Genomic DNA, 25,550 nt, shown 5'->3' on the forward strand with positions numbered 1-25,550 from the left:
GTTTTCTTCTGATACTTGTATCAGAAAGGAAGTATCAGGAATAAATAGAATAAACAGAAACGTATTTTATTCAAAGCATGCACAATTCAAAGTACTTACTATTCTTTATTTAACTAGATCCCCTACTATTATCAAAGGTACAAAATAACCTGAATTTGTTAAGTTGCAAGTTTATCTTTAAGCTTTTGTTTTTAAATCTTGTAGGCTAGTCTATAAATCATAGATTTCCCATTTTGCAGATGCTGTGTGGAAAACTACATAGATACATTTCTTTTATATACTGAATGCTTTCAGATTAGTTTCCAGGATTGCAAATAAGAATAATAATGTTTAGGAAGGTGAAATGACTTTTCTAAGGCCATAGTTGTAGTGATGAAACTGAAATTTGATCTCAGAACTTTCTGATGGCAGAGTCTAAACTCTGAACCACTGCATTATGCAGTCTTCTCTTCCCTGCCCCTGCCTTTAAAGTTTAGTGCCCAGTCCTCCCCCCTGCCCCCCACTAATTACACCATGACACTGGTAAAGGTAGTTCAGGCAGTTTCTATAGGGTAGGTTCAGAGAAAGTGGAAAGATATTTCTGGTACAGTTAAAAAAATTTTTTTGTTCCTGTAGGACTAAGAAAAACTGAGAAAAATAACATAGCTTTGGAGTATAAGTTAGTTAAATTAATAAGAATGATCACTGCCAAAGAAACAGGAACCTAATAAATAAAAGAGAAGTATATGGAAGGAGACTAGTGGTTGAATAAGGTAGAGCTTGAAATTTACCTATTACTATATAATTTGTGGTCTTGAAATTGGGTTACAATGAAAAAAGTAGTAAGCCAGGATTCAGATAGCTTTGGTTTGATTACTAATCCTTGTACTTTTTAAGCTCTGTAGCCTTAAATAAGTTCTCTTGGTCTCAGTTTTTGTTGTTGTTGTTTTTGTTTTAATCTGTATAGGTTCTTTGAGATGATTGATATATTAAGAAGTAAGTGAAAAAGTTCTGGAAGGCATAACTACTCAATTCTTTAAGTGCAGACTGTGTATACTTATGACTTCCTGTCAAAGAGTTCAATATGGAAAGGGAATGGGGAAGAGCTACTTGAAAGTAGAGAAATCTGGCAAATACTACTTTAGCCAAGTGATGAAGGTTAACATCTTCAGTGATTAGGGATGCTTGAGTGGTTCAGTGGTTGAGCATCTGTCGTCGGCTTAGGGTGTGATCCCAAAGTCCCGGGATCGAGTCTCACATTGGGATCCTTGAATGGAGCCTGCTTCTCCCTCTGCCTATGTCTCTCCCTCTCTCTATGTGTCTCTCATGAATAAATAAAAAAAATCTTTAAAAGAAAAAAATCTTCAGTGACTAGTCACATTGATAGTGTGTACCGTTATATGATGTGGCAAGAATGACACTTGATTTCTGGGCTCTTCTTCCCAAAGATTCATAATCTGTGTCTGACCATGAGATAAACATCAGGCAAAACCAGATTGTAAGACATTTTATAAAATATCTGGCCAGTACTCCTGAAACCGTCAAGGCCATTAGAAACAAGGGAAGTCTGAGAAACTCACAGCAAAGAGGAGCCCAAAAAGACATAACAACTAAATATAATGTTATGATGGTTTTTTGGGTGAAATCCTGGGGAAAAAGGACTTAGATAAAAACTAAGGAATTCTTTGGGGCAGCCCTGGTGGCCCAGCGGATTAGCGCCGCCTTCAGCCCAAGGCGTGATTCTGGAGACCCAGGATCGAGTCCCACATCAGGCTCCCTGCATGGAATACTTCTCCCTCTGCCTATGTCTCTCTCTCTCATGAATAAATAAATCTTAAAAAAAAAAAAAGGAAATCTGAATAAACTGTGGGCTTTGAATCAATATTGATACATTATTATTAGTTGATTATAATAAAGGTACTATATTAATATATGATGTTAATAACAGGGGAAACTAAGCATCCATGGGGGTTTAGGGGTGGTGTATGTAGGAACTCAGTCTTAATTCTTGTGTCAATCTTAAACTTTACCAGAAAAGGTCTATTAGCTAAATAAAAAAGAGTTTCAAGATCAGTATCACAGATCCAGACATAGTACAGACCTTTAATGAATGTAACTGAAGTTAAAAAACCTGGCTCATAACTCTGTACTTCACTGAGTAGAAAGAGTGAAATGTATGGAAGGAGAAAAGACATGGGGGAGATTGTCAATTCTTTGGGTGACAGCTTTGGGGGAGACCTTTGTTCCTATTCATCATCCCTTTGTTCGTGGAAAGTTCCTGGGAAAAGAAAGCCCCGAGAGGAAATTGGCTGGGGAATCTGGGTTTGGGGCTTCCCTGAGCTTGCCTATTTCACTGCAGTTCTCAGTTGAAGCCTATAAAGGAGTGTGTTGGTTCTGGCCCTAGACCCCAACATTATAAAGAATACTTTCTTTTAGTGTTTTGGTTATTTTTTCTTTCACCTTGGATACAGCTTCTAATTTAGAGTCTCACCAGGAACTATGGCCAGATTCATGCCTTTGTGGACCCTAACTCATTATTCTCCTTCTATATAGGTTTATTGCCATTTGGGCTCATCTAGATTCTGAAACCTTTTGAATTTCTATTTCATTTCCTTTAAGGCCTTTTTTTTTTTTTAACTTTAATAATTCCCTTGACTTCTCTAACTAGTGTTGTCTTATGTGCCTCATATGCTTAAATTGGCAGCTATTAGCATCATTATTATATATATATACTTAGTTTTATCACTGAATGGCTTTTAGGGAGTAACTAATAGTAATTGATTATTAGGACAAATAGAATGATGTACCATTATCAGTATCACAAAATTATGTAGAAGTTAGATTCATTTTACTTAAATTTAGCATTATTTATACACTATATGAGCTGACATGTTAAAGTTGTAACATCGTATGTTAAAACTGCATGTTAATAAATTTTTTTTTGAGTTGGGCATGTATCAGTCAATAAAACTGCTATATACAAAAGATCCCTTGACATGGAAATATTATATAATATTTGGCTAGAAGCAAAAAATGACAATAATATGAACTATAATAACAAAACTTTTAGCATTTGGAATCTTAGAAGACTTAGATTTAAAAAGAGAAGAATACTTTCAGACTTTGAAGAAGTTTACTTAATAGAAAATTTTATTGTTGGGTTGATTTAATTTTTTATTCATGGATTCTGGCTGAGAGATTAGTCATTTTCTCCTTCTTTTAAATCTCTTTTGAATAAAATTTAATTGAAGTCAAAATATTACATTTTCATGTCTATAATGCTTTAAAAACTATTTGAAATGTTTTACGGTTGCAACAGTTGTGTAACTCAGATTATTTCTAATGTTCCTTCTGTGTGTTCTATGTTCTCTGTTTCTGTACATGCTAAACAAAAATGCATTTGATGAAAACAAATGCATTTGCTGGGCTCCTTGCTGCCTGTCAACTCATATTTAGTGAGAGAGACATTTGACTAAACCAGTGATATAATGAAGTTGGTAATATATAGAATCTTGATGATTAATTGTATGTGAGAAATGAGAAAGAAAGAAGTCAAAGGTGATTAAAATTTTCACTTTCAGTGACTGATAGATGGAAATGCCCTAACTCTTGGAAGAGTTAGCACATGAGGAAGAGAAGCAGATTAGAGGTGGGAGAGCAGATGCCAGAGTGGGATTTAGACATGTGGAATTTGAAATCCTGGAATAACATGGCAGATATATCCAAAAGACCATTTTAAGTATGAGTTTGGAGCTCATGAGAATGGTCATTTCTAGTGATGAAAGCATGGAAGTTGAAACCCAGCGTTTGCAGTTCTGTGTATTAGTAAAGGAGTTGGAGAGTGACTAGAGTGGTCGGCGATAATGTAAGGAATTTCTGTGGGCATGTCTACATTCCCACAGCTCACTGGATTATATTTATCATGGTGTTGCTGTACAAATTCTAAAGTGTGTCATTTTTGTTTCCTGAGTAAATAAATTGTGGGGAATATTTGTGTTGTATTTTTTTGAGAGGTACAGCTTAAATTCTGTTCCTTCTCTGCTATTCCCTCTCACTTCTTAAGATTTTTACTTGCCCAAGGCATTTCTTGCCTAATACTTAATGTCTGTTTTCAGACCTTTTGAAATACTTTCCCGAATTGGCCTTTGTATGTGCTGATGATGTACTTCTTATTAATTTTCTAGATCCTTTACTCACATTACATATATGTAATTCTATCTCATGTGAGTTTAGGTTTTTATGAGTATATTCCATAACATTTAACCATAGTTAACACTTAGGTTAACTTGCCTTCCCTAGACATTTTAGAACTTATAAAAACCTGGTTTGAATTGTAATAGCCAAAAGCAACAGGTAGGTGTCAGACACATTTAAAAAGCCCTTGGGAAGACTGGAAGAAACCCAGTACTGATTAAAGGGGCAAAATTGCCTTACAATTTTGCATGAGGCATAAATATTATATTTGAGTTTGTGACTGATAGAGTATAAAATCATGAAACAGTAAAAGATAAGTCAGATTTAGTTCTCAGTGGATTAATAGTACAACTGGACAAATATCTTTACATATATTTATGTTATTTTGTCAACTTGAACACTTGAAATCTTAATCATGGAAACATGAAAAATAGTATTACTCCAAAATAAGCCTAGCTATGGTACTTAATTTATTTTTTGTAGTTTTTCTTGTGAAGTGAAGCACATTATCTGGACAGGTAAAATGTGGCAGGACTAACATACCACAGTTACTTACTTGGTAAGTAAAATTGGAAAAAAATAACCTTATCTAGTCCCATCAACCTTATCTATTCTATGGATTTATGTATTACTTTTTTAAAGAGTTAAACTTATGAGCAGATGTGGCACTCATAGCCCATATTATTCTTACCTAACCCTTATTATATTTTGATGTAAATGGCTTCTTGTTTATAATGAATATCAATTAAATTCTTATTTTCTTATTAACTCATGTTAGCAGCTATCTATTGAGAATTACACTGTGCTTGTCACTTGTTCTGCTCCCACAAATACCTTTTTTTTTTTTTTTTTAAGATTTTATGTATTCATGAGAGACACAGAGAGAGACAGAACGGCAGAGACACAGGCAGAGGGAGAAGCAGGCTCCTTGCAAGGAGCCTGATGCAGGACTCCATCCCCGATCCTCCCCCCCTCCCCTCTAGGATCACGCCCTGGGCCCACAGGGCCCAAGGCAGGCACAACACCCGCTGAGCCACCCAGGGATCCCCTCCCACAAATACTTTTGAATTTGAATTGCTGCTACCCTGTGAAATCTTAAGGGCACACTTCCTTTTTAATTTTTTTTTTTTTTTCAGAAGAGCTTGGAGAAAATAGAAGACATAGTTTCTAGAAAGAGTAGTAGTCTGGGAACCAAAATTCTACATTTTTATCATTTTCTGCCATTTAACCTTGCTAGGGCTTTCGGCATTTTGTTCAACTTCTTTGTGTTTTGTTTTCCTCAAGATTTAAGTGAAATAAGTTAGTTTAAATGACCTCTAAAGCCCTTCCACTAACGACATTCTGAGTAGTTAACATAATGCTTATAGTCTAATCTGTTGCTTATCCTTTGTTCCTATTGATTGCTAAACTTTAAGGGCATTTCTCCTAATTGTCAGATGTAATGGTTAAGAGAATTGTATGCCAGTTCTACCATTTATTAAGTTGTGTGACTTTGTGCAAATTAATTAAACTTTTTTCATTTCATGTTACTTTTCCAATAAAGTTATGATAATAAGAGTATCCATTTCAGAGAACTGAGTTGTAAGCAGTGGTGGATAATACATATGAAACCTTTAGCAAGATTTCATGAAATTAGTTGACACTAGTTGCTACCTCCTTCTGTTTTTAAGAACTGGATATATGTTTGGCCTCAAATGGAGCAAGAAAGTATACATGATAGCTTATGACTCCTTCTTAAGTTTTCTGTTAAAATAAAATGTAGTATCTTTGAAACTGAATTTAATCTTGCAACAGTGATTTTTGGCCATTTGTACTTTAACCTCAAAATAGACCTTGCTTGGTTATGGTGTTGCCTTGACTTTCTATAGAATTCTGAACCCTTGTAACATATCAGTGTAGCTACTGGGTTGCATTTTGTAGGCCAGTCATCTAGGTTAGAATCATCAGCATGGGGTGCCTGAATGGCTCAGTAGGTTAAACATATGTCTTTGGCTCAGGTCATGACCCCAGGTTCCTGGGATCAAGTCCCGCATTGGCCTCCCTGCTTCTCAGGGAGGCTGTTTCTCCCTCTGACTCTGTCTCCCTCTTTCTGTTGCTCATGAATAAATAAATAAAATCTTAAAAAAAAAAAAAAGATTCATCCTCATGTTGTTTTCTGCAACATCGTATATTCTCTAGGGGCCCTACAGAAGTCTTTTTTATTACTGCTATGACCTGTTAGTAATACTTAAATTATTTCAACCCATATTTTCTTTATAGTGCAAAATTCTTAAGTTAGAGTGTCAATCTATTGTTGTTTTTTTTTTTTTTTCTTTTTGTTTTTTGAAGAAAAGCAACCACCTTGTTTCTTATTTACAGGTTTCCTGTAGCCTACCTCTGTGTAGTAGAGGAAAGACCTTTACTGGTTGAGGTTATATGCCATATTTTCACATTTCAACAAAATTCCAAGTCTATTTGCCTGTATATTAGATATTTAAAACATTAATCTTTCTGTTAGTAGCAAAATATTGATATTGTATTCTCAGAGATCACAAAATGATCATAATTTTGTACTTTTCAACACTGAGGTTCAAGTCATCTTTTTTAGATCATCTGTGGAAAATAATTGTTTCTCCAGATTCTCTAGTTACTTTCCTTCAGTTAAACCAGATAATTAGAAAGCAGTGTATATGCATTGTGTATATTGCCTAAATATAAAGATATGTCTTCACTATATTACTCTCTGATGTCATGTTCTTGACTTTTATGGAGAGTTGCTGTAAGAATAATAACAATAATACAGGGTTGGCATGATAATAATTACCTTAGAAACAATAGTGACACCAGCATTTTTCTTTCTGATTATTATCAGGCCACACTTGCCTAATTAGTTACCCTAAATGGAATAACATCCTACATAAAAATTTCTCACCTTTTCCTCTACCCCCTCTGACCTTCTCTCCAACAAAAAACCATTTTCCTAATTATCTAAAGTTTGTTTTATTGAGTGGTCCCTGATTCTTGTTTTATTGTTCATTTTCTTAACTGCCGTAGTCTCCTATGGGTAAAAGTGTGATTTATCATATTGCAGATAAATAGCACCTGCTTTATTTATTTGGCTTTATATATCATGAACTGGGAGACATTGTTTTGCACTGTAGTGCAGGACTAAAAATGATCATGCACGGTGAAGCTATACAAAAATGATAAATGGGAAAAATTACAACTGTTCTATAATCTTTAAAAATTTGGCAAAACATTAAAACTCTTACTCTTGGTTATAAATATATAAGGCAGTGCATTTTGACTGCATAACAACAGCTTTCTTGCTGGTTTCCCTGCTTCCAAACTGTCTTCTTAGTGTGGCCATTCATTTACTTTAATAGTTTAATACTCCATTTTATGAGGACATTGCAATTTACTTATCTGTTTTTTTAATTGAAGTATAATTGGCATACAATGTTATACTAGTTTCAAGTGTACAACATTGTTTCAACAGTTCTTATATATTAGTGCTCACCACAGTATGGTCACCATCTGTCACCATATATTGTTATTACAATATTAACTATATTCCGTGTGCTGTACTTTTTATCTCCATGGCTTATTTTATAATTGGAATTTTATATTTCTAACTATTTCACCCATTTTTATATTAATGAGTTCCAGGTTTAGGATTTGTTTTTGGTTGTAAACAGTGCTTCTGTGATATTCTTGTATATATCTCCTTTGTTGTATGTACAGGAGTTTCTCTATGGTATATATACCTAGAAGTTGCTGTCATTGAGCATGAACACCTTAAACATAACGAGATATTTCTAAATGGCTTTTTAAGTATCATTAATCTTTTTCCTTAATGTTTTGATCAGTTTTCCTTTTTTTTTATCAGTTTTCTTAATACTTTTAATGTATAAGCTTTGTACTCACCAATCATATTAACATTTTTGATGATTTTTTATCTTGTTGACAGAAATGGACTATTTCAAACTGTGAGAGATTGATCTAGATCAGGGGTCAGCAAATTACACAGCCTTTGGGCCAAATCCAGCCTGCAGCTTGTTTTAATCTAGCCTGTTAGTTAACTATGAATTTTACATTTTTAATGAGAAAAAAAGAAAAAAGAAAATTAAGTGACACAAGATGTATGTGTCCCATAGAGCCTAAAATATTTACTGTTTGGCTCTCTATATTTTGTCTTCTTGATTCCATAGTACTCGGGGAAATGCCTTCAAGTTTATTTATCTCACTGATGGCCGGAAGTGTAAATTTGTTTTCTTATTATGTAGTCTAACGTGTGTCATACAAACAAGCTTGTAAAATTGGTTTGGTATTAAGTCATTGCTATTTCTCCAAAATCTTTTAAAAAGTGAGAACATACTGCTTCAGTATAACTAATGTTTGTTTCATCCTTTGTCTTCATTGAAGTTAAATCTATTTGGGGTTGCATTATTTAAGAAATTAAGATAATTAAATCATTGGTGATGAGATTAGAGTCATGAAGTCTCTAGCATTTTTGGAGAAATGAGCTTAAAAACAATTTCATTGTGTAAACCTGATTGTTTGGAGACACTTTAGGTACTAATGACTAAAGAGTTGATATACTAATTATAAAATATAGTCATCAAAGCACTGTCACAAGCAAGTTTTCTTAAAGACATGTTTGCTTATCAATGATTTAGGTGTTCGCTGGTTGTTGATAGATTTTAGTGATATAGAAGTACTTTAAATGTTAGGTGACGTTCTATAATATGTCGTAATTATGTTTTTAATACATCTGCCCCCTAATTAGCCATAAATACTAATATTAGGTTATGTGTAATCTGTTACTCTGAAATAATTTTGAAAAGATTTTTTATAAAGAAAAGAGGAAAACACATAAATGATGAGACTTTGTTAGGGAAACATAATTAACTTTGTTAAATGTTATATAAAATTTAATACATCATCTTAGATTAATAAAAAAGAAAGATGAAATTGTCTCATTACTTAAGGATTTGTGTTGATGCTATCAAATAACTCATCCTAAGTGAACGTAACTAATGGTAGTAACCTTGGAGCAGCTGGATTTTGTCAGCCTGAACGTTGCGGTTCTCTTCCTATTCTTTTCTTATTCTTATCCTCCATGTCCACCCTGTTCTCTATGTGTTCTAATGTACTCATTTGTTACCATACTATCATATTTCAAGATTTTTGAAGCACCCATTGTGGAGGTAATATATAAAGATGGTATTAAAGATTGTCTCCTTTCCTTCAGGCATATGTATTTGTGTATCAAATCTTTTTTACCTGTCCCACTCTAATGTTTTCGTCTGTGGATCAAGGTGTTTGTGTTTTTTTTTTCTTTTTTTTGAACTTCCAAACTTTATAGAAAGTTTGCAAGAGTGGTCACAAATAGTTTTTTTTCCTTAATGCATTTGAGAATAAGTTACCACTGTATTGCTCTATCACCCTGAAAACTTTCATACCTATGAAAACACATCCTGTCACATAATCACAAATTAGAAAAGAACGTAATTATTATTGTTTAATTTTTGTCACTTGTCCCTATACTGTCCATAATCATGTGCTGTATTGGTCATGTCTCTTAGGTCTTCTTCAATTGGGAACAGTTCCTCACTCTTTCCTTTACTTTTGAACATTATAGGTCAGTTATTGTGTAAAATATCTCTCAATTTGTTTTTTTCTAATATTTACTCATGATTAGAATCAGATTTTCTCATAGAAGTAATGCTTTGTTCTTCTCACTGCCTCCTTTCAGGTGACACTTGATTTTAAATTGTCCCATTGCTAATAATGTTAACTTTGATTGTGATGGTATCTACTAGGCTTCTCCATTGTAAATTTACTCCATGAAGTTAATATTGCTTTGTGGGTAGTTACTGTATAAATATCCTGTTCCTTAACAAATGTCTTGTTTATTTATATTCATTTATATCTTCATGGACTTGGGAATTCCTGTGCTATTCAATGCATCATCATTCATTTGCTAACATCTGTATTGATGCCTTAGTTGTATCAGCTTGGCATTCTTTCAACCTTGCTCTTGTGTGCTTTTGGCAGGTTTCCATCTCTCTGAGCACTTTCTTACTATCTATGCAGCAAGATTTCCAGACTCATTTTGTATGTTGCCTGTCCCAAGCCTTGAATCTACCATTTCTTAAGAGGCCCTGTTGCCTTTTAGTGGAGAATTTGGAAGCCAAGTTTTTAGAATTTAAGAATCAAGCTCTGGGTGCTAGGTGTGCTTATTGTTACTGGAGTAGAGCTGTTCTCAGGTTCTCCCAGGGAACAGAGCTCAGGAATAGACACACACACACACGTACATATTTCACACACATTTTTATACCTAAATATATTGAAAATCTTGAATTTATACTGATAATTCTAATTTCAACTCAATACAGCAGAATTCATTCTCATTTTCTTTATGTATTTATAACTCCTCTAATAGTGAGAAACCTGACTACTATTATCCTTAATTATTTATTTGATCAGTCTTCCTACATATAATTCCCCTTTACTATCTCTGCTCCTTTTCTTCCAGAACAAATATGCTCATCTGTCAGGGTAATACCAGCATCTTCCTTTCTCATCATTCCCCACCTCTTACTGCACCCTCCTCATCCCACTGACTTTAGCAAACTCTGCTGGGCTGCTCTTCCCCATGTGTACTTTTCTTACTCCAGAAAAGTGACACTCTGTTGCCTCACTACTTTCCTTATTCTGTTCTGCCCCTCCATGATCTTTCATGCTGTGCACCTGCCCACTCCCTACCTTTCCATAAAGACACCTGTCTTACCCCACTGGAGCTGCAGTATTCTATATTATATTGTACTGGGCTGCCTTCTCACATGGACATTTTTCTCAGTCTGCTTAGCGTTAGTACTCCATGCTGTTCTGCTCCCTTCTATGGGAACTCTCCATATCATTCCCTTGTCCAAACCTTGCAGGAATGCCCTCACTCCACTCAAACTGTGACACCTCGTGTTGAGCCACCCTTCCATTGGGGAAGTTCTCCTTACCCCTATTAATCTCTAATACCTCATGTTAGGTGGCTGCCACCACTACCCCTATGCTGATTTCCACTTCTCCATCTGTGTTCCTTTCAACCCCCCTCCAGCCAGAGGAGGTAACTCCTTTAGAACAAAATCTCAGGACTACCAACACTGTTAACCCTCAGGCAGAGCATCACACTGTGACAATGACAATGATCCTTTTCACCTCCAAAGTGTCCGTTCAGCCTCTGGTCTGAATCTCCTTTCTGATAATCTGCCACTCAGCACCTCATACAGTTGATAGAAAATCTCTTTTCCCTTCTTGCGTCCAGGATGAAATCTCTATACTTCTAGTAATATAATTCTATCAGTTTTTACTAACTAGCCATCAACAGGAAAATCCCTATAAAAGTGGCTGGTCTAGGGATCCCTGGGTGGGCTCAGCGGTTTAGAGCCTGCCTTCACCCATGGCGTGGTCCTGGAGTCCCAGGATCGAGTCCCACATCAGGCTCCCTGCATGGAGCCTGCTTCTCCCTCTGCCTGTGTCTCTGCCTCTCTCTGTCTCTCTCTCTCATGAATAAATAAATAAAATCTTAAAAAAAAAAGTGGCTGGTCTTCAAGTTATACACTGCATATCACTGCTGATTCAAAGATATACTTTTTTTGTTTGTTTTTAACATTTAACATTTTAGAATGTTAATATTTTTTTCTTTAATATATAAAGTATATATTATATGAAAAACAGTAGGCTTTCTTTTTTTATTGCTTACCTATCTACTTTCTCATGATACATAGTCATCACATTACAAAAGTCATGGGATATTTAAAAACAAAATGAGGTGCCTGTGTAGTTCATTCAGTTAAACATCTGGCCCTAGATTTCAGCTGCAATCATGATCTCAGGGTTGTGAGATTGAGCCCAGCATTGGGCTCATGCACTGGAGATTGAGCCCAGCGTTGGGCTCATGCACTGGATATGGAGCCTGCTTAAGATTCTTCCTCTCCATATCCCTCTGTCTCTGCCCTGCTCCCTAAAATAAAAAATAAATAAAACCAAAAAACCCTATTGCCCTGAGTACTGTAACTATTCCCTTCAGATACTGGTATAGAGTTTGTTCTATAATGCCGAATATCTTTCTCAACTGTGGGAACTTTTTCCTCACTGTACTAATTTAAATTAACTGAGAAGAGCATATTTGGCCCTGCAGATTCATTCTGTCAGTATCTACATATCCAAGTCAAGTGAGAGCAGAGAGCTCCAGAGTGGCATTTATAAAGGAAACACTCAAGGATCAGGTGGATCAGGTACCACGGATTACCTGATTTCCATTCCATTTTCCGGTATTATCAGGGAGTCATAAAATGAATGGCTCTGAGTTCTTGTTTCTTGTCAGATGGGGATATTGATCTAGTGGACTGGGAGACAAAATGACATGTAAACCTACTCAGAACTGGCCACTGATTAGACCTGGGAAAACATGGATGGTATCTCTTTATTAGTCTTCCAAATTAGACTGTTCTATCTTCATTGCCTAGCTCCATGCCTGATATGTAGTAAAAATATGCATCAATAGGTAGATGAAGAAGAAGTTAAATTATGTTGTTACAGCCTTTCCTTTGCATGGATGTGTAGTTTTTGGTATATAGAATGGCTTTAGTATTTGAGGCATAAATAACACCCAATGAAAATAAGTTTTCTAAAGGAGCCAGTTTAATTAAGAGCAGATTTTTATTTTTTCCCCTCTTTTTCTTCTTTTGTGGATTCATTTTCTCTTTCATAGACATACCTATCATTGCATTTATAAAGACATTGAACAGTTGTTTTCTTTTCGTGCAGGGGCCCGAATTAATGAATAAATATGTTGGTGAATCTGAAAGAGCAGTTAGAGAGGTAAGATAATTATGCCTTGAAGTGGGACTCTGCATAGAGGAACTACCCTTCGGTCCTTCTGTATGGTTTCCATTTTGTTTTGGGTTACAGATTCTGAAATTTCCAAATCAAATTCTAGTGGTATGTTTTTTCTTCAGGCAAATATTATTTTATTATTTAAAAATGTAACTTTGAACATCCACAGTACTTTGTTTTTGACTTTAAACATCTTCATACTACAGGCCTTTAGTTTCACCAAATAAAGATTTAACATGCCACCATTTCAGTAAAACAAACAAACAAAAAACAAAACACTTGTACTTACAAGGAATGCTTGATCTCAGAATGAAATTTAAACCCTTTAAATTCTGTAGTTCTTTAAATCAAATTAGCTTAGTATATGAAAGTTTTACTCTACCCTCCTTTTATAAATTATTTTACCTTTGCCTGGTTATTTAGACAATGCATCCCCCTCTTTTAAGATTTAAAGCCAGCACCTAATTAATAGGCCACTCATTCATATTGTGGGAGCTGCACAACTGATAAATTCATGCAAAATCAGGGCATTTGGAGTTGGGTAACTACAGCAATTTGACCACAAGTCTTGGCTTTCTTAAGCAGAGTTTGGCTTGTCTCACACAAACACCCTGTATTCTTAGAGAAGCTAAGCAAGGACAAGAACACGCAAACAGCAATGGAATGAATGGTCTCCAATTGTGAATACCTGGGTGCCAACCCAAGAGTATTAGAGATTGGAATACTCAGTTTTTCATCTAAGAAAAAAATCCTAAGTTACTTTTTGACCTATTTTTTTTTCTTTAAAATGTAGGCAATGGTAATTGTAGATAAGTGTAGGAAACAACAACACCATTGATTAAAATAAGAAAAAGACAATGTTTATTAATATTAATGTTCTAGTAACTGTTTTTTATTTTTATGTCATTATCCTTGTGACAAGAAAATGGGGGCCTACATTACAGATAACACACATTTGAATTTCTTTCTGCCTGTGCTGACTTTTTCTTTCCCTATGGCTACCACGCCAGTCCGTATTGATAGTCTGAATTCTGGTCTAATCAGTCTATGTGCTTTCAGAGTTTGGTCATTTTTCTTGTCCTGGCTTTACATCAGCTATTACTTTCCCTCAAGATCTTCAGAGAAATGAGCAGTGGCTTTTGGGTTTATGGGTATTTTATATGCTCAGCTATAACTGATTTTACATGCTTATGGTTTTTCTTTAAAACGTGTTTATGATCGTTAATAATAGCTGTCATTTACTGAGCTCTTACTATTCCAGGCACTGTGCTAAATGCTTTGCATTCTTTTTTTTACTCAGTTCTTAAAATAATCTTCTGAGGCAAAAATCTATCATTATCTCCATTTTCTAGATGTGGAAATTGAAATTTAGAGAAGTAAAGTTACCTGCCTAATGTCATGATTGAGCTAGTTGACTTGCACATAATAGATTTAGTTTTTCACATAGTTCCAAACTAAAGCCAACTGCAGAATTTTCTGAGGTTTGCTGATCTTTAGCTAATGTGGAATTCTTTTCACCAGATCTTCCGAAAAGCAAGAGCGGTGTCCCCTTCTATTATTTTCTTTGATGAACTTGATGCCTTAGCAATTGAAAGGGGGAGGTAAGAAATATTTAAAAGAACTGCTATTAAATATCTACAGTTATATTATAAAGTAAATAGCATTTCTTACACACATTTTATTTATTAATACATTTGGCCTAAATAAAAACATTTTTTAATTCATGTAGTTTTTTTCTCTTGTACTCAACTATTTCATGTTATCACTTTATAATACTTTTATATATATATATTTTAAACAGTGATATCCATTTGGGGCATTTGAATTAATTTCTATAGCTTATTACTTACAGAGACCCCTGGCACTATCATACTTTGGGTTGTTATATATGTATGATAAAAACTGTAAACAAAATTCCATTAAGAATAATTATCCAATACAGTAAAACCAATTATATAATAAAAGGTGCTATTTTTATAGATTTTAGTATTCTCTGGATTAGATTGTTTCCTAAAATACAGTTATAGTAGAATAAAAATTAGTATTAATAGTTTTGTTCCTGAATCTTAAACAGTAAAGATTATTATTTATATAATTTTAAACAGATGTGTATATAGGTATACAGATGTAAATATATGTGTGTATGTATATGTATGCATACATTTGTGTGTGTGTATCAGAACTATTTACAAGTATGATTTTTTTTCTTCTACAAATGTTGGGATCCCTGGGTGGCTCAGCAGTTTAGCGCCTGCCTTTGGCCCAGGGTGGATCCTGGAGTCCCGGGATCAAGTCCCACGTCAGGCTCCCAGCATGGAGCCTGCTTCTCCCTCCTCCTGTGTCTCTGCCTCTCTCTCTCTCTGTGTGTTTATCCTAAATAAAAACAAAACAAAACAAAACAAAACAAAAAAACCATAAATGTTTAGAGGTCCTTTTGAGGATTATACACTCAAGTACTTTATGTAGAGAATGTTAATTTGTGTGCTTTGTGCATACCTTCTTGTTGTGTATATTGATTATAAAAGTTTTGCTGATGATAATTACAGTGATGGTACAAGGCACCTTAGAGACCCCAGTATTAAAATCTATAAGAGGCATTGGTGCTGTCTTCCTTCCTGGTGTATAGCTCTCATCAGATGAAAATATAAACTGTCATTAGGAAACTATTACCAGGAAGTAGTCTGTCCTGCTTTTCACTCTACCCATTCGATATCCTGTAAATACCTACTAGTCTTTTTATTTTATGAGTTGAAGCATTTGGATGCTCTTATTACTTCCAAGGTAGGTGCCACAAAAGGCTACAAAGAGCCCAAGTTCACCTTAACTACAAGAGAAGAAAAGCCAGAGAAGTTTGCTGAAAGTAGTGTGACCTGCCACAGTTACATAACATCAGAGACATTTTTGGAGCCTAAAAAGGAACAGGGTGGGATACATTGTTAAATATGAACCAGATGGGAGGTAGAATATGTAGCAGAGTTCTCATAAAATGCTTTTGAAATAAAATGGTGTGAAAAACCAGACAAGGCACTTGATAGGACTATTCTGTTTTTGCAAGCGATTTGGCTCAGTAGAAGTTTGCAAATATATTAGAGCTGCTAATGTTTTGCAGCCTCCAGATATCGTTTCCCCTAATAATTTTCATCATATTGTGGATTGCATACCTCCCTTCCTCAGTGGCTTATTCAGACCAAGGTCAAATAAATTCCATGGTGTTTCCTTTGTATAGAAAATGTTTTGGTCAAAATCGTTGATAATTCAGAAAACAATGAGGGGCTTCTCAGTGGCTCACTAAAGTGTCCAGCTTTTGTTCTCAGCTCAAGTTTTGATCTCAGGATTGTGAGTTCAAGCTCCTGCTGTACATGGAGGCTACTCAGGAAGGAAGGAGGGAAGGGAGGGAGGGAGGAAGGAAGGAAGGAGGGAAGATAACAAACATAATGCTAATGGTCCGAAGTAGGGACTTCTGGTTGTACCAAAAGTAGATGTACTAAGATGTACTTAGATGTACTAAGTCTTATGTAGATTTTTTTTCATAGACATAAGAATCTCAAACATTGATACTCCTTTCTCTCTCTCTCTCTTTTTTTTTTTTTTTTTTTTTTTTGCGTGTGTGTGTGTTTTTGTGTAATGGGCCAACATGGCCTAGAAAGTGATTGTTTTATCTAATTAGAATACTGGCACCTCAAAACTAAACATATAAAACCTCCACGTGTATATTTTTGTTCTTCAGCTATTTGGACTATTCCTAGAAATTGAAAAACCAGCTATTGATAGATACCAAAAGTATAATATTTTCAAGATACTAAACCAATTTTATGCGTTGCAAAGAAATAGAAAACATAGAAAAATTAAGAATTCCATAAACTAGGAAGCATTTCTTCATAATGCTGGGCTATGGAATAGCTATTGCTTTCATTTGTTCCATGTTTTTATGTTTTCTATGATAACATTCAGGTCAAACCCATATGACTAGTTCAAAAATGACATAAAATGGCATAAAAAGATTGTTTCTTCTTATCAAGATTTTAATTTCTAAACTTAAGATGTTTAAAAAATTGAGCAGAAAATTATGGTATACTATAGTCCCTATTACCCTTATGTTAAATCAGTTATTTGACTATTTAAAGTTAGTCAGAGTAGCCATGAAACTGAAGTTTGCAGCCAGCAAGCACATTATAAATAGAGCATTGATGAATTTTGTGCTTAGCTTTAGAAATAGTTGTGCTTTTGGAATGAAAGATTGTTCATGCTTATAAAAGTATCTAATTACAACCATTATTTTCTCCTCCTTCCTGTCCCATTTAAATTTCTTGGGGATTTGAAAAATAATTAAGCCTGATGTTTACTTCTTTTTTTCTGAATGCCATTTAAATTCTGGGTGTTCTGAATTCATATTATGAGTTGGAGAAAATGTTATAAGATTTCCTTTATGAAGTGTTTTAAAATATCTCCATAAGATTTGGGAAAACTGAAAATACTGTTAAAGTAGTAGAGCTCTTTGAAAAATAGATATTATATCAGAGAGTAAAGCACTGAGGTAAGGAAGAGATTTGAACTATCCTGGGCTAATAATGATGTTAGGTAATATTCATTTAGTGCTTGTTATGTACTAGTAACTGTTTTAAGTGCTTTACATACAGGTAAAGAAAAAACTCAGAGAAAGGACCCTGCATTAATGCAAGGTAGGATATTATACAATTGACAGTTGACTCCAGTACTCTGCCTCACCTCCCAAATAGCTTAAATATTTACCCTTTTGAAGTCATAGTGGGGAGGAGAGAGCAAGCTGGGCCATACATCATCAGTCAGCCTTGTCTTAAGCAGCAGTCTTCTCCTCAGAAGTGGAGACATATAGAGTCATATCGTATATTCTCTTAACCTAGTCTCCTCTGATGGAGGAAATGGCCACTGACCAACTTGGAGAGGACTAGAAGAACTTACTTGGTCTAGGACATTTTAGTTAGTCACAGGATTCTAAATCATCCTCTTTTCCTGACGTTGATGGCCTGGTAATGCCAAACCTCAAGCAGGATTAGAAGAGGTTCAAAACTAGGAACATGTCTCTGGAGCTAAAGAGGCTCATTTTATTTGTTTAATTAACTTCCAAATAATGTGACTCCCTTTGTTTGGACCTCATTCACTATGTTATGGTCTTTTTTTTTTAACTTGTAATTATCACAGCAACCTCAGAAAGTGTGGGTCCTATTTTCATCTCCATTTTACTGATGAGAAAGCTTAGATATATAGATGCATCAATATCTTAGCTTAAGGTCATGTACATTAAAAGCAGAGCTGGGATTTGAATTTAGGTATTTTGACTCCAGAACAGATACTGTGAGCCACTTTTTGACTTGAACCATACCAGATTCTAGGATTCCACATATAAGTGAGTGGTTAACTAACCTTTCAAGTTTGTAATTTATTGTGCATTTTCTCTGTGACTTACTTTAGTAATGACTCTAAGTGAGCTGTTGTGACATGCCTTTGCAGGCATTCATTTACTCACTTGTTCAGTAAATATTTATTGAATGCTTATTTTGCAACAGGCTTTATGTTGAAGATAAAACAGTGAACAGGACCTAGGACATACCTTTGTTTCTTCATTTGTAAATTGGAGATGATAGTAGTAACAAATTTTAGGTTGTTAGAATTAAATACTTGTAAAATGCTTGACACAGTGTCTGGCATTTTAGTAGTAACTGCTTACAAAACTTTAGTATTTATTATAATTTCTGCATATATATTCTACTAATAATAATTTCCATGTAAATAGAAATACAGTAATAGACATTGAAATAAATTCTGTCCCAACAGAGTTCACGTTCTAGTGGATGAAACAGAAACATTTGGGAAATTAGAAAAAGTATTCTACAGATGAGAGGCAACATGGCATTTCGTCAGTCTAAGATGCCTTTAGTTTTAAGACACGTCATTATTATATGTACCATTACTGATGAAAAACGTAGCCTTAAACTGTGATTATGGTGCTGAAAAGTCATCAACTCCAAGAGACATCTTGATTTAAAAAATTTTAAATATGAAAAATGTTTGTATCTTAGAAATAGAAGAAAGTGGGTTGCCTGGGCGTCACAGTCAGTTGAGTGTCTGATTTTTTGGTTTCAGCTCAGGTTATCATCTCGTGGGTCATGGTTTTGAGCCCTGTGTCTGACTCTGCACTCAATGTAGAATCTGCTTGAGATTATCTCTCTCTGTCCCTCCCCCCACCTCACCTGTGCACATGCGTGCTCACTCTATTCTCTTTCTCAAATAAATAAAATCTTTAAAAAAAGGAATAGAAGAAATGTAGTAGTGTTCCTTGGGAGAAGGAAGATCTCTTTTGATTTATAAACGCAGTGCTATTAAATATAAAAAATGTTTGGAATATTGTTTTATGACTAGAATGTAAAATGATGATTAAATATATAGAAAAATGAAAAAGATTAAGTGCCCAGTTAAAAGCTGACTAAATGATAGCTTCTTGAGGTGTTGGGAATCTGTGATATTAACTACTTTGTTACTGCACTTAATCGTCAAGAATTAGTACTTGGAGTGGTTGGGGGAGAAAATAAGAACCAGCTTTCTTTGAAATTGAAGGTTTCAGGCTTAGCAGCATTCTGCAAAGAGCTCTGAATTTTAAAATAATGATCAGGAAATGGAATAGCCTCTTTTACAGCAAATCCAGACTTCTGGTAAATTCAGTGAATTCATGACACTAAGAAGCACTGTAGAAGAAATTTTTGTGGACATCATTTCTCTAAATGACACTTTCAAGGAGGCTTATACATTTTTCTAATGTGATATTTATGGTGGTTTTAAAATTTTCATAAAATCATAAAATTTTATGGTTGAAAAAGTTCTTAGAAGTCATCTAGTTTAACTTTTAGTCTTCAGAAGAACAGAAGCCCCTAGATATTAAGAGAAGGGGCACATAAGTCTTTTGTGGCCTGGACAAGACTAGAATTCATATCTTCTGATTCACTGCTCTTTGAACTGTACTCATGCTGCCTCTTAGACTATCAGGATTTGAGTCAGAAAAAGTGTGTTTATGTTGTGGTAAAAATTCTCATGTATCTAAATATTTAGAGAATATTTTTTATGTTTAAGAAACTCTAACAGTAACCACTTTTAAATACTTTTAACCACTGGTTTGTAAATCTGTATTTCAATTTACTAAATTAAATGCCTTGTTCCTGATATGCAGATTTTCCTAATTTATACTTAATTGCCTCACATATAACATAGTTTTCACACTTGTAAACTCTTACTATTAAACAAATGCTGAGGAAAAGAGCAAAGTGTTACACATTTTGCATTATAATAGTTCCATAAAGTATAGCGGAGTTTATGAATACTTTTTTTGCTTTGTGTTGTCTGTGCATTGTGGCTGAATACTATACCACAGATTAAAGCTATGACTTTCCTTGGAGAGGTCTGTTGCAGCGTTTATTAGAAATTGGAAATTATTTTTTGTTGTTGTAGGACACATAGGTCTCGTAGCTGTCTTGTCTTTGAAATTAACATTTGCTTGTGTTTTATTTGCATTAAGAAAATTATCATAGGTAATGCTTGTTTTCAGAGTAGTATGTGTTTGGTTAGCCTTCTTTAGACCTCTTTTAGGTCTCTCCCAAGCATAAATACTGACTATGGGCGTGGGAGGTAGTTTTAAGAAACAAAGTCAGATGCCTACCATTTAGAACTTGATGACATTTAAAAATGTATACTAGAAAAAATTTAAATTGGATAGATGAGATGCCAGTCTATAATTTAGAAATCATATGAAGGGGCAAATGATGGGACATTTTATTTTATTGAAGAAGATGAAAGAAAATCATTTTTGTGAAAATATTAGTATTAAAGGATAAAATCATTTCAATCATTACTGTCACAGCAGTGAGATTTCCATAGGTTACAAGTTGGCACACGTTTTCTATAACAGGCCAGTTAGCAAATATTTTCGTCTTTTTGGCCTATAGTCTCTATACAACTATTCATCTCTGCTGCTGTAGTGCAAAAGCAGCCATAGAGAATATGCAATCAAGTAAGAAAACAGTTGGCTGACCAGATTTAGCCTGTGGCTGTAGTTTACGAACCCATTTTAAGATATCATAAACATCCCCTCGGTCCATGGCACTGTATGACTTTTGAATAGGAATAATTTGGAAAAGGGGCTTGACTTCTGAAGGGAAAAGAGAATTAATGTTTTAGGAAAGTCTAGCTTCAGTATTTTGTACAGCTGAACATCTTTTTTCCATTGTTGTGTTGCCTATCTCTAGCAGATAATAAAGTTTTATAAAATCATTTCATTATGTTAGTGATTACACATTTGTTTTTAAGCTTTTTCTTGGAGTTGGTTTTGATTTCCTAGGATGTCAGTTTAATGGTTTTTGTTTCCTACTGCAGCTTTGAAAGTCAGCCAAGAATATTTCTCAGCCCATAAAACATTTTCACTATGCTATTCTCCAGCTAGCTCTCAATGATCTGTGGAAATAAAGGGCAAAGGCAGCATGGGTAATGGGAATCCAAAGAATTTCCTTCACCTAATCATCAACATTAACTATAGCCACCATTTCCTCCTATAACAAATAGCAAATTGGACAAGTAGGAGTTTCACTTCTTTCTGTTTAGAAGTGCCAGTTGGAGGTGTCAGTAATAAGTTTTTGAATATGAATATTTTTATTAAAAAAATAAGTTTACTTGGGTCCTATCCAATACCAGCACAGAATACAGAATTTTAAAACTAGAAGGATCTCTCTCTCTCTCTCTAATATCTTCATGCTCTTGTCTCAGATGTCTAGATAGTGCTTAGCAAAGAAGCACCCACACATTTATTTTTTGAATATGTGAATAAAGGCTTATAGAAAACTAGAGATTAGGTTCACTTAGCTGGTTGTTAGTGGAGTCTAAGAAAACACTATATTTTGGTGTCCTTTATAAACCAGATTTCTTTTAGAATTAAACACTGAGACTATCTTTCAGAATTTTCTCACTTGTCTTATGTTCATTGAAGCACCATCATCTTCATTATAAATTGTAAGCTTTGGAATACATTGACTGTCAGAGTTCTAGAAAGAATTAAATGAAGCGCTAAGTGATACTTTTTTCAAAAAAATTCAAAGTTTTTATACACAGTAACTCTGAAAGTGGATCTGGACTCACAAAAATTTGTCAGTTGTGCTAAGGATACAGAATGACAGATACTCTTTATAATGTACCTGATAGCAATGTAATTAAATGGTTAACAAAGGATAGTAACAATAATGTAGATCATACTTTTTAAGTCAGTGAGAAGACATTTTGAAAAAGATTCTTGCCATCCTTGGTACACTAATTAATTCTTTAGAAGGGTCACCAAGTTACCCTCTACCCAAAAGGCCATTCAATAAGACTTAACTAATTGTAGTCACACTTGATTCAAGCATTTCTGTACCTGAGAACACAATCTTATAAGTGAATTATATTTGTCTCTACTAGAAGGTTTTTCATTTAAAAAAAAATTAAATATCTGAGAAGTATAAAAGTATCCTTATCTGGAAATTTTAGCTATTCAAAATAAATCATTCCTTGACGACTCATAATAGCAGAGCCAAGCTGTTATTACATTTGCACAGCTAATACACGGTTAATAATAAAATGTAAAGAACTCTTCAGTACCAATGTATAGCAATCTCCTACTAATACATCTTACAGAAACAAAGTGCCTTAGTTTAGTTTATTAGGCTTACTGGTTTGGGCATGTCTAATAGTAATGAAGAGCCTTAGAGGGGCAGTTCTTTTTTTTTTTTTAATAAATTAATTTTTATTGGTGTTCAGTTTATCAACATACAGAATAACACCCAGTGCTCATCCCATCAAGTGTCCCCCTCAGTGCCTGACACCCATTCACCCCCACCCCCTGCCCTCCTCCCCCTCCACCGCCCCTAGTTCATTTCCCAGAGTTAGAAGTCTTTATGCTCTGTCTCCCTTTCTGATATTTCCCACACATTTCTTCTCCCTTCCCTTATATTCCCTTTCACTATTATTCATATTCCCCAAATGAATGAGAACATACACTGTTTGTCCTTCTCCGATTGACTTACTTCACTCAGCATAATACCCTCCAGTTCCATCCACGTTGAAGCAAATGGTGGGTATTTGTCGTTTCTAATGGCTGAGGAATATTCCATTGTATACATAGACCACATCTTCTTTATCCATTCATCTTTCGATGGACACCGAGGCTCCTTCCACAGTTTGGCTATTGTGGACATGGCTGCTAGAAACATCGGGGTGCAGGTGTCCCGGCGTTTCATTGCATCTGAATCTTTGGGGTAAATCCCTAACAGTGCAATTGCTGGGTCGTAGGGCAGGTCTATTTTTAATTCTTTGAGGAACCTCCACACAGTTTTCCAGAGTGGCTGCACCAGTTCACATTCCCCCAACAGTGTAAGAGGGTTCCCTTTTCTCCGCATCCTCTCCAACATTTGTTGTTTCCTGCCTTGTTAATTTTCCCCATTCTCACTGGTGTGAGGTGGTATCTCATTGTGGTTTTGATTTGTATTTCCCTGATGGCAAGTGATGCAGAGCATTTTCTCATGTGCATGTTGGCCATGTCTATGTCTTCCTCTGTGAGATTTCTCTTCATGTCTTTTGCCCATTTCATGATTGGATTGTTTGTTTCTTTGGTGTTGAGTTTAATAAGTTCTTTATAGATTTTGGAAACTAGCCCTTTATCTGATATGTTATTTGCAAATATCTTCTCCCATTCTGTAGGTTGTCTTTGAGTTTTGTTGACTGTATCCTTTGCTGTGCAAAAGCTTCTTATCTTGATGAAGTCCCAATAGTTCATTTTTGTTTCTGTTTCTTTTGCCTTCGTGGATGTATCTTGCAAGAAGTTACTGTGGCCAAGTTCAAAAAGGGTGTTGCCTGTGTTCTCCTCTAGGATTTTGATGGAATCTTGTCTCACATTTAGATCTTTCATCCATTTTGAGTTTATCTTTGTGTATGGTGCAAGAGAGTGGTCTAGTTTCATTCTTCTGCATGTGGATGTCCAATTTTCCCAGCACCATTTATTGAAGAGACTGTCTTTCTTCCAGTGGATCGTCTTTCCTCCTTTATCGAATATTAGTTGACCATAAAGTTCAGGGTCCACTTCTGGGTTCTCTATTCTGTTCCATTGATCTATATGTCTGTTTTTGTGCCAGTACCACACTGTCTTGATGACCACAGCTTTGTAGTACAACCTGAAATCTGGCATTGTGATGCCCCCAGATATGGTTTTCTTTTTTAGAATTCCCCTGGCTATTCGGGGTCTTTTCTGATTCCACACAAATCTTAAAATAATTTGTTCTAAGTCTCTGAAGAAAGTCCATGGTATTTTGATAGGGATTGCATTGAACGTGTAAATTGCCCTGGGTAACATTGACATTTTCACAATATTAATTCTGCCAATCCATGAGCATGGAATATTTTTCCATCTCTTTGTGTCTTCCTCAGTTTCTTTCAGAAGTGTTCTATAGTTTTTAGGGTATAGATCCTTTACCTCTTTGGTTAGGTTTATTCCTAGGTATCTTCTGCTTTGGGGTGCAATTGTAAATGGGATTGACTCCTTAATTTCTCTTTCTTCAGTCTTATTGTTAGTGTATAGGAATGCCATTGATTTCTGGGCATTGATTTTGTATCCTGCCACGCTGCCAAATTGCTGTATGGGTTCTATCAATCTTGGGGTGGAGGCTTTTGGGTTTTCTATGTAGAGTATCATGTCATCGGCGAAGAGGGAGAGTTTGACTTCTTCTTTGCCAGTTTGAATTCCTTTAATGTCTTTTTGTTGTCTGATTGCTGAGGCTAGGACTTCCAGTACTATGTTGAATAGCAGTGGTGAGAGTGGACATCCCTGTCTTGTTCCTGATCTTAGGGGAAAGGCTCCCAGGGCTTCCCCATTGAGAATGATATTTGCTGTGGGCTTTTCGTAGATGGCTTTTAAGATGTCGAGGAAAGTTCCCTCTATCCCTACACTCTGAAGAGTTTTGATCAGGAATGGATGCTGTATTTTGTCAAATGCTTTCTCTGCATCTATTGAGAGGATCATATCATTCTTGTTTTTTCTCTTGATGATATGATGAATCACATTGATTGTTTTACGAGTGTTGAACCAGCCTTGTGTCCCGGGGATAAATCCTACTTGGTCATGGTGAATAATTTTCTTAATGTGTTGTTGGATCCTATTGGCTAGTATCTTGTTGAGAATTTTTGCATCCATGTTCATCAGGGATATTGGTCTATAATTCTCCTTTTTGGTGGGGTCTTTGTCTGATTTTGGAATTAAGGTGATGCTGGCCTCATAGAATGAATTTGGAAGTATTCCATCTCTTTCTATCTTTCCAAACAGCTTTAGTAGAATAGGTATGGTTTCTTCTTTAAACGTTTGATAGAATTCCCCTGGGAAGCCATCTGGCCCTGGACTCTTGTGTCTTGGGAGGTTTTTGATGACTTCTTCAATTTCCTCCCTGGTTATTGGCCTGTTCAGG

General features: G+C 35.2%; 1 protein-coding gene across 2 annotated transcripts in view; it reads left to right on the top strand.

Annotated features, from left to right (window-relative positions):
• The window catches only part of AFG2A (AFG2 AAA ATPase homolog A), a 326,044-nt gene that overhangs the window by 75,843 nt on the left and 224,651 nt on the right, over nt 1-25,550 (top strand). For both annotated transcript variants that reach the window (XM_055317094.1, XM_055317095.1), the window contains exons 12-13: nt 12,982-13,035; nt 14,572-14,651. In XM_055317094.1, coding sequence (XP_055173069.1) covers nt 12,982-13,035; nt 14,572-14,651 — 134 coding nt within the window. The remainder of the gene's footprint in view (nt 1-12,981; nt 13,036-14,571; nt 14,652-25,550) is intronic.

This window comes from Nyctereutes procyonoides, unplaced genomic scaffold, assembly GCF_905146905.1.
Source record: "Nyctereutes procyonoides isolate TBG_1078 unplaced genomic scaffold, NYPRO_anot_genome, whole genome shotgun sequence".
Lineage (NCBI taxonomy): Eukaryota > Metazoa > Chordata > Mammalia > Carnivora > Canidae > Nyctereutes > Nyctereutes procyonoides.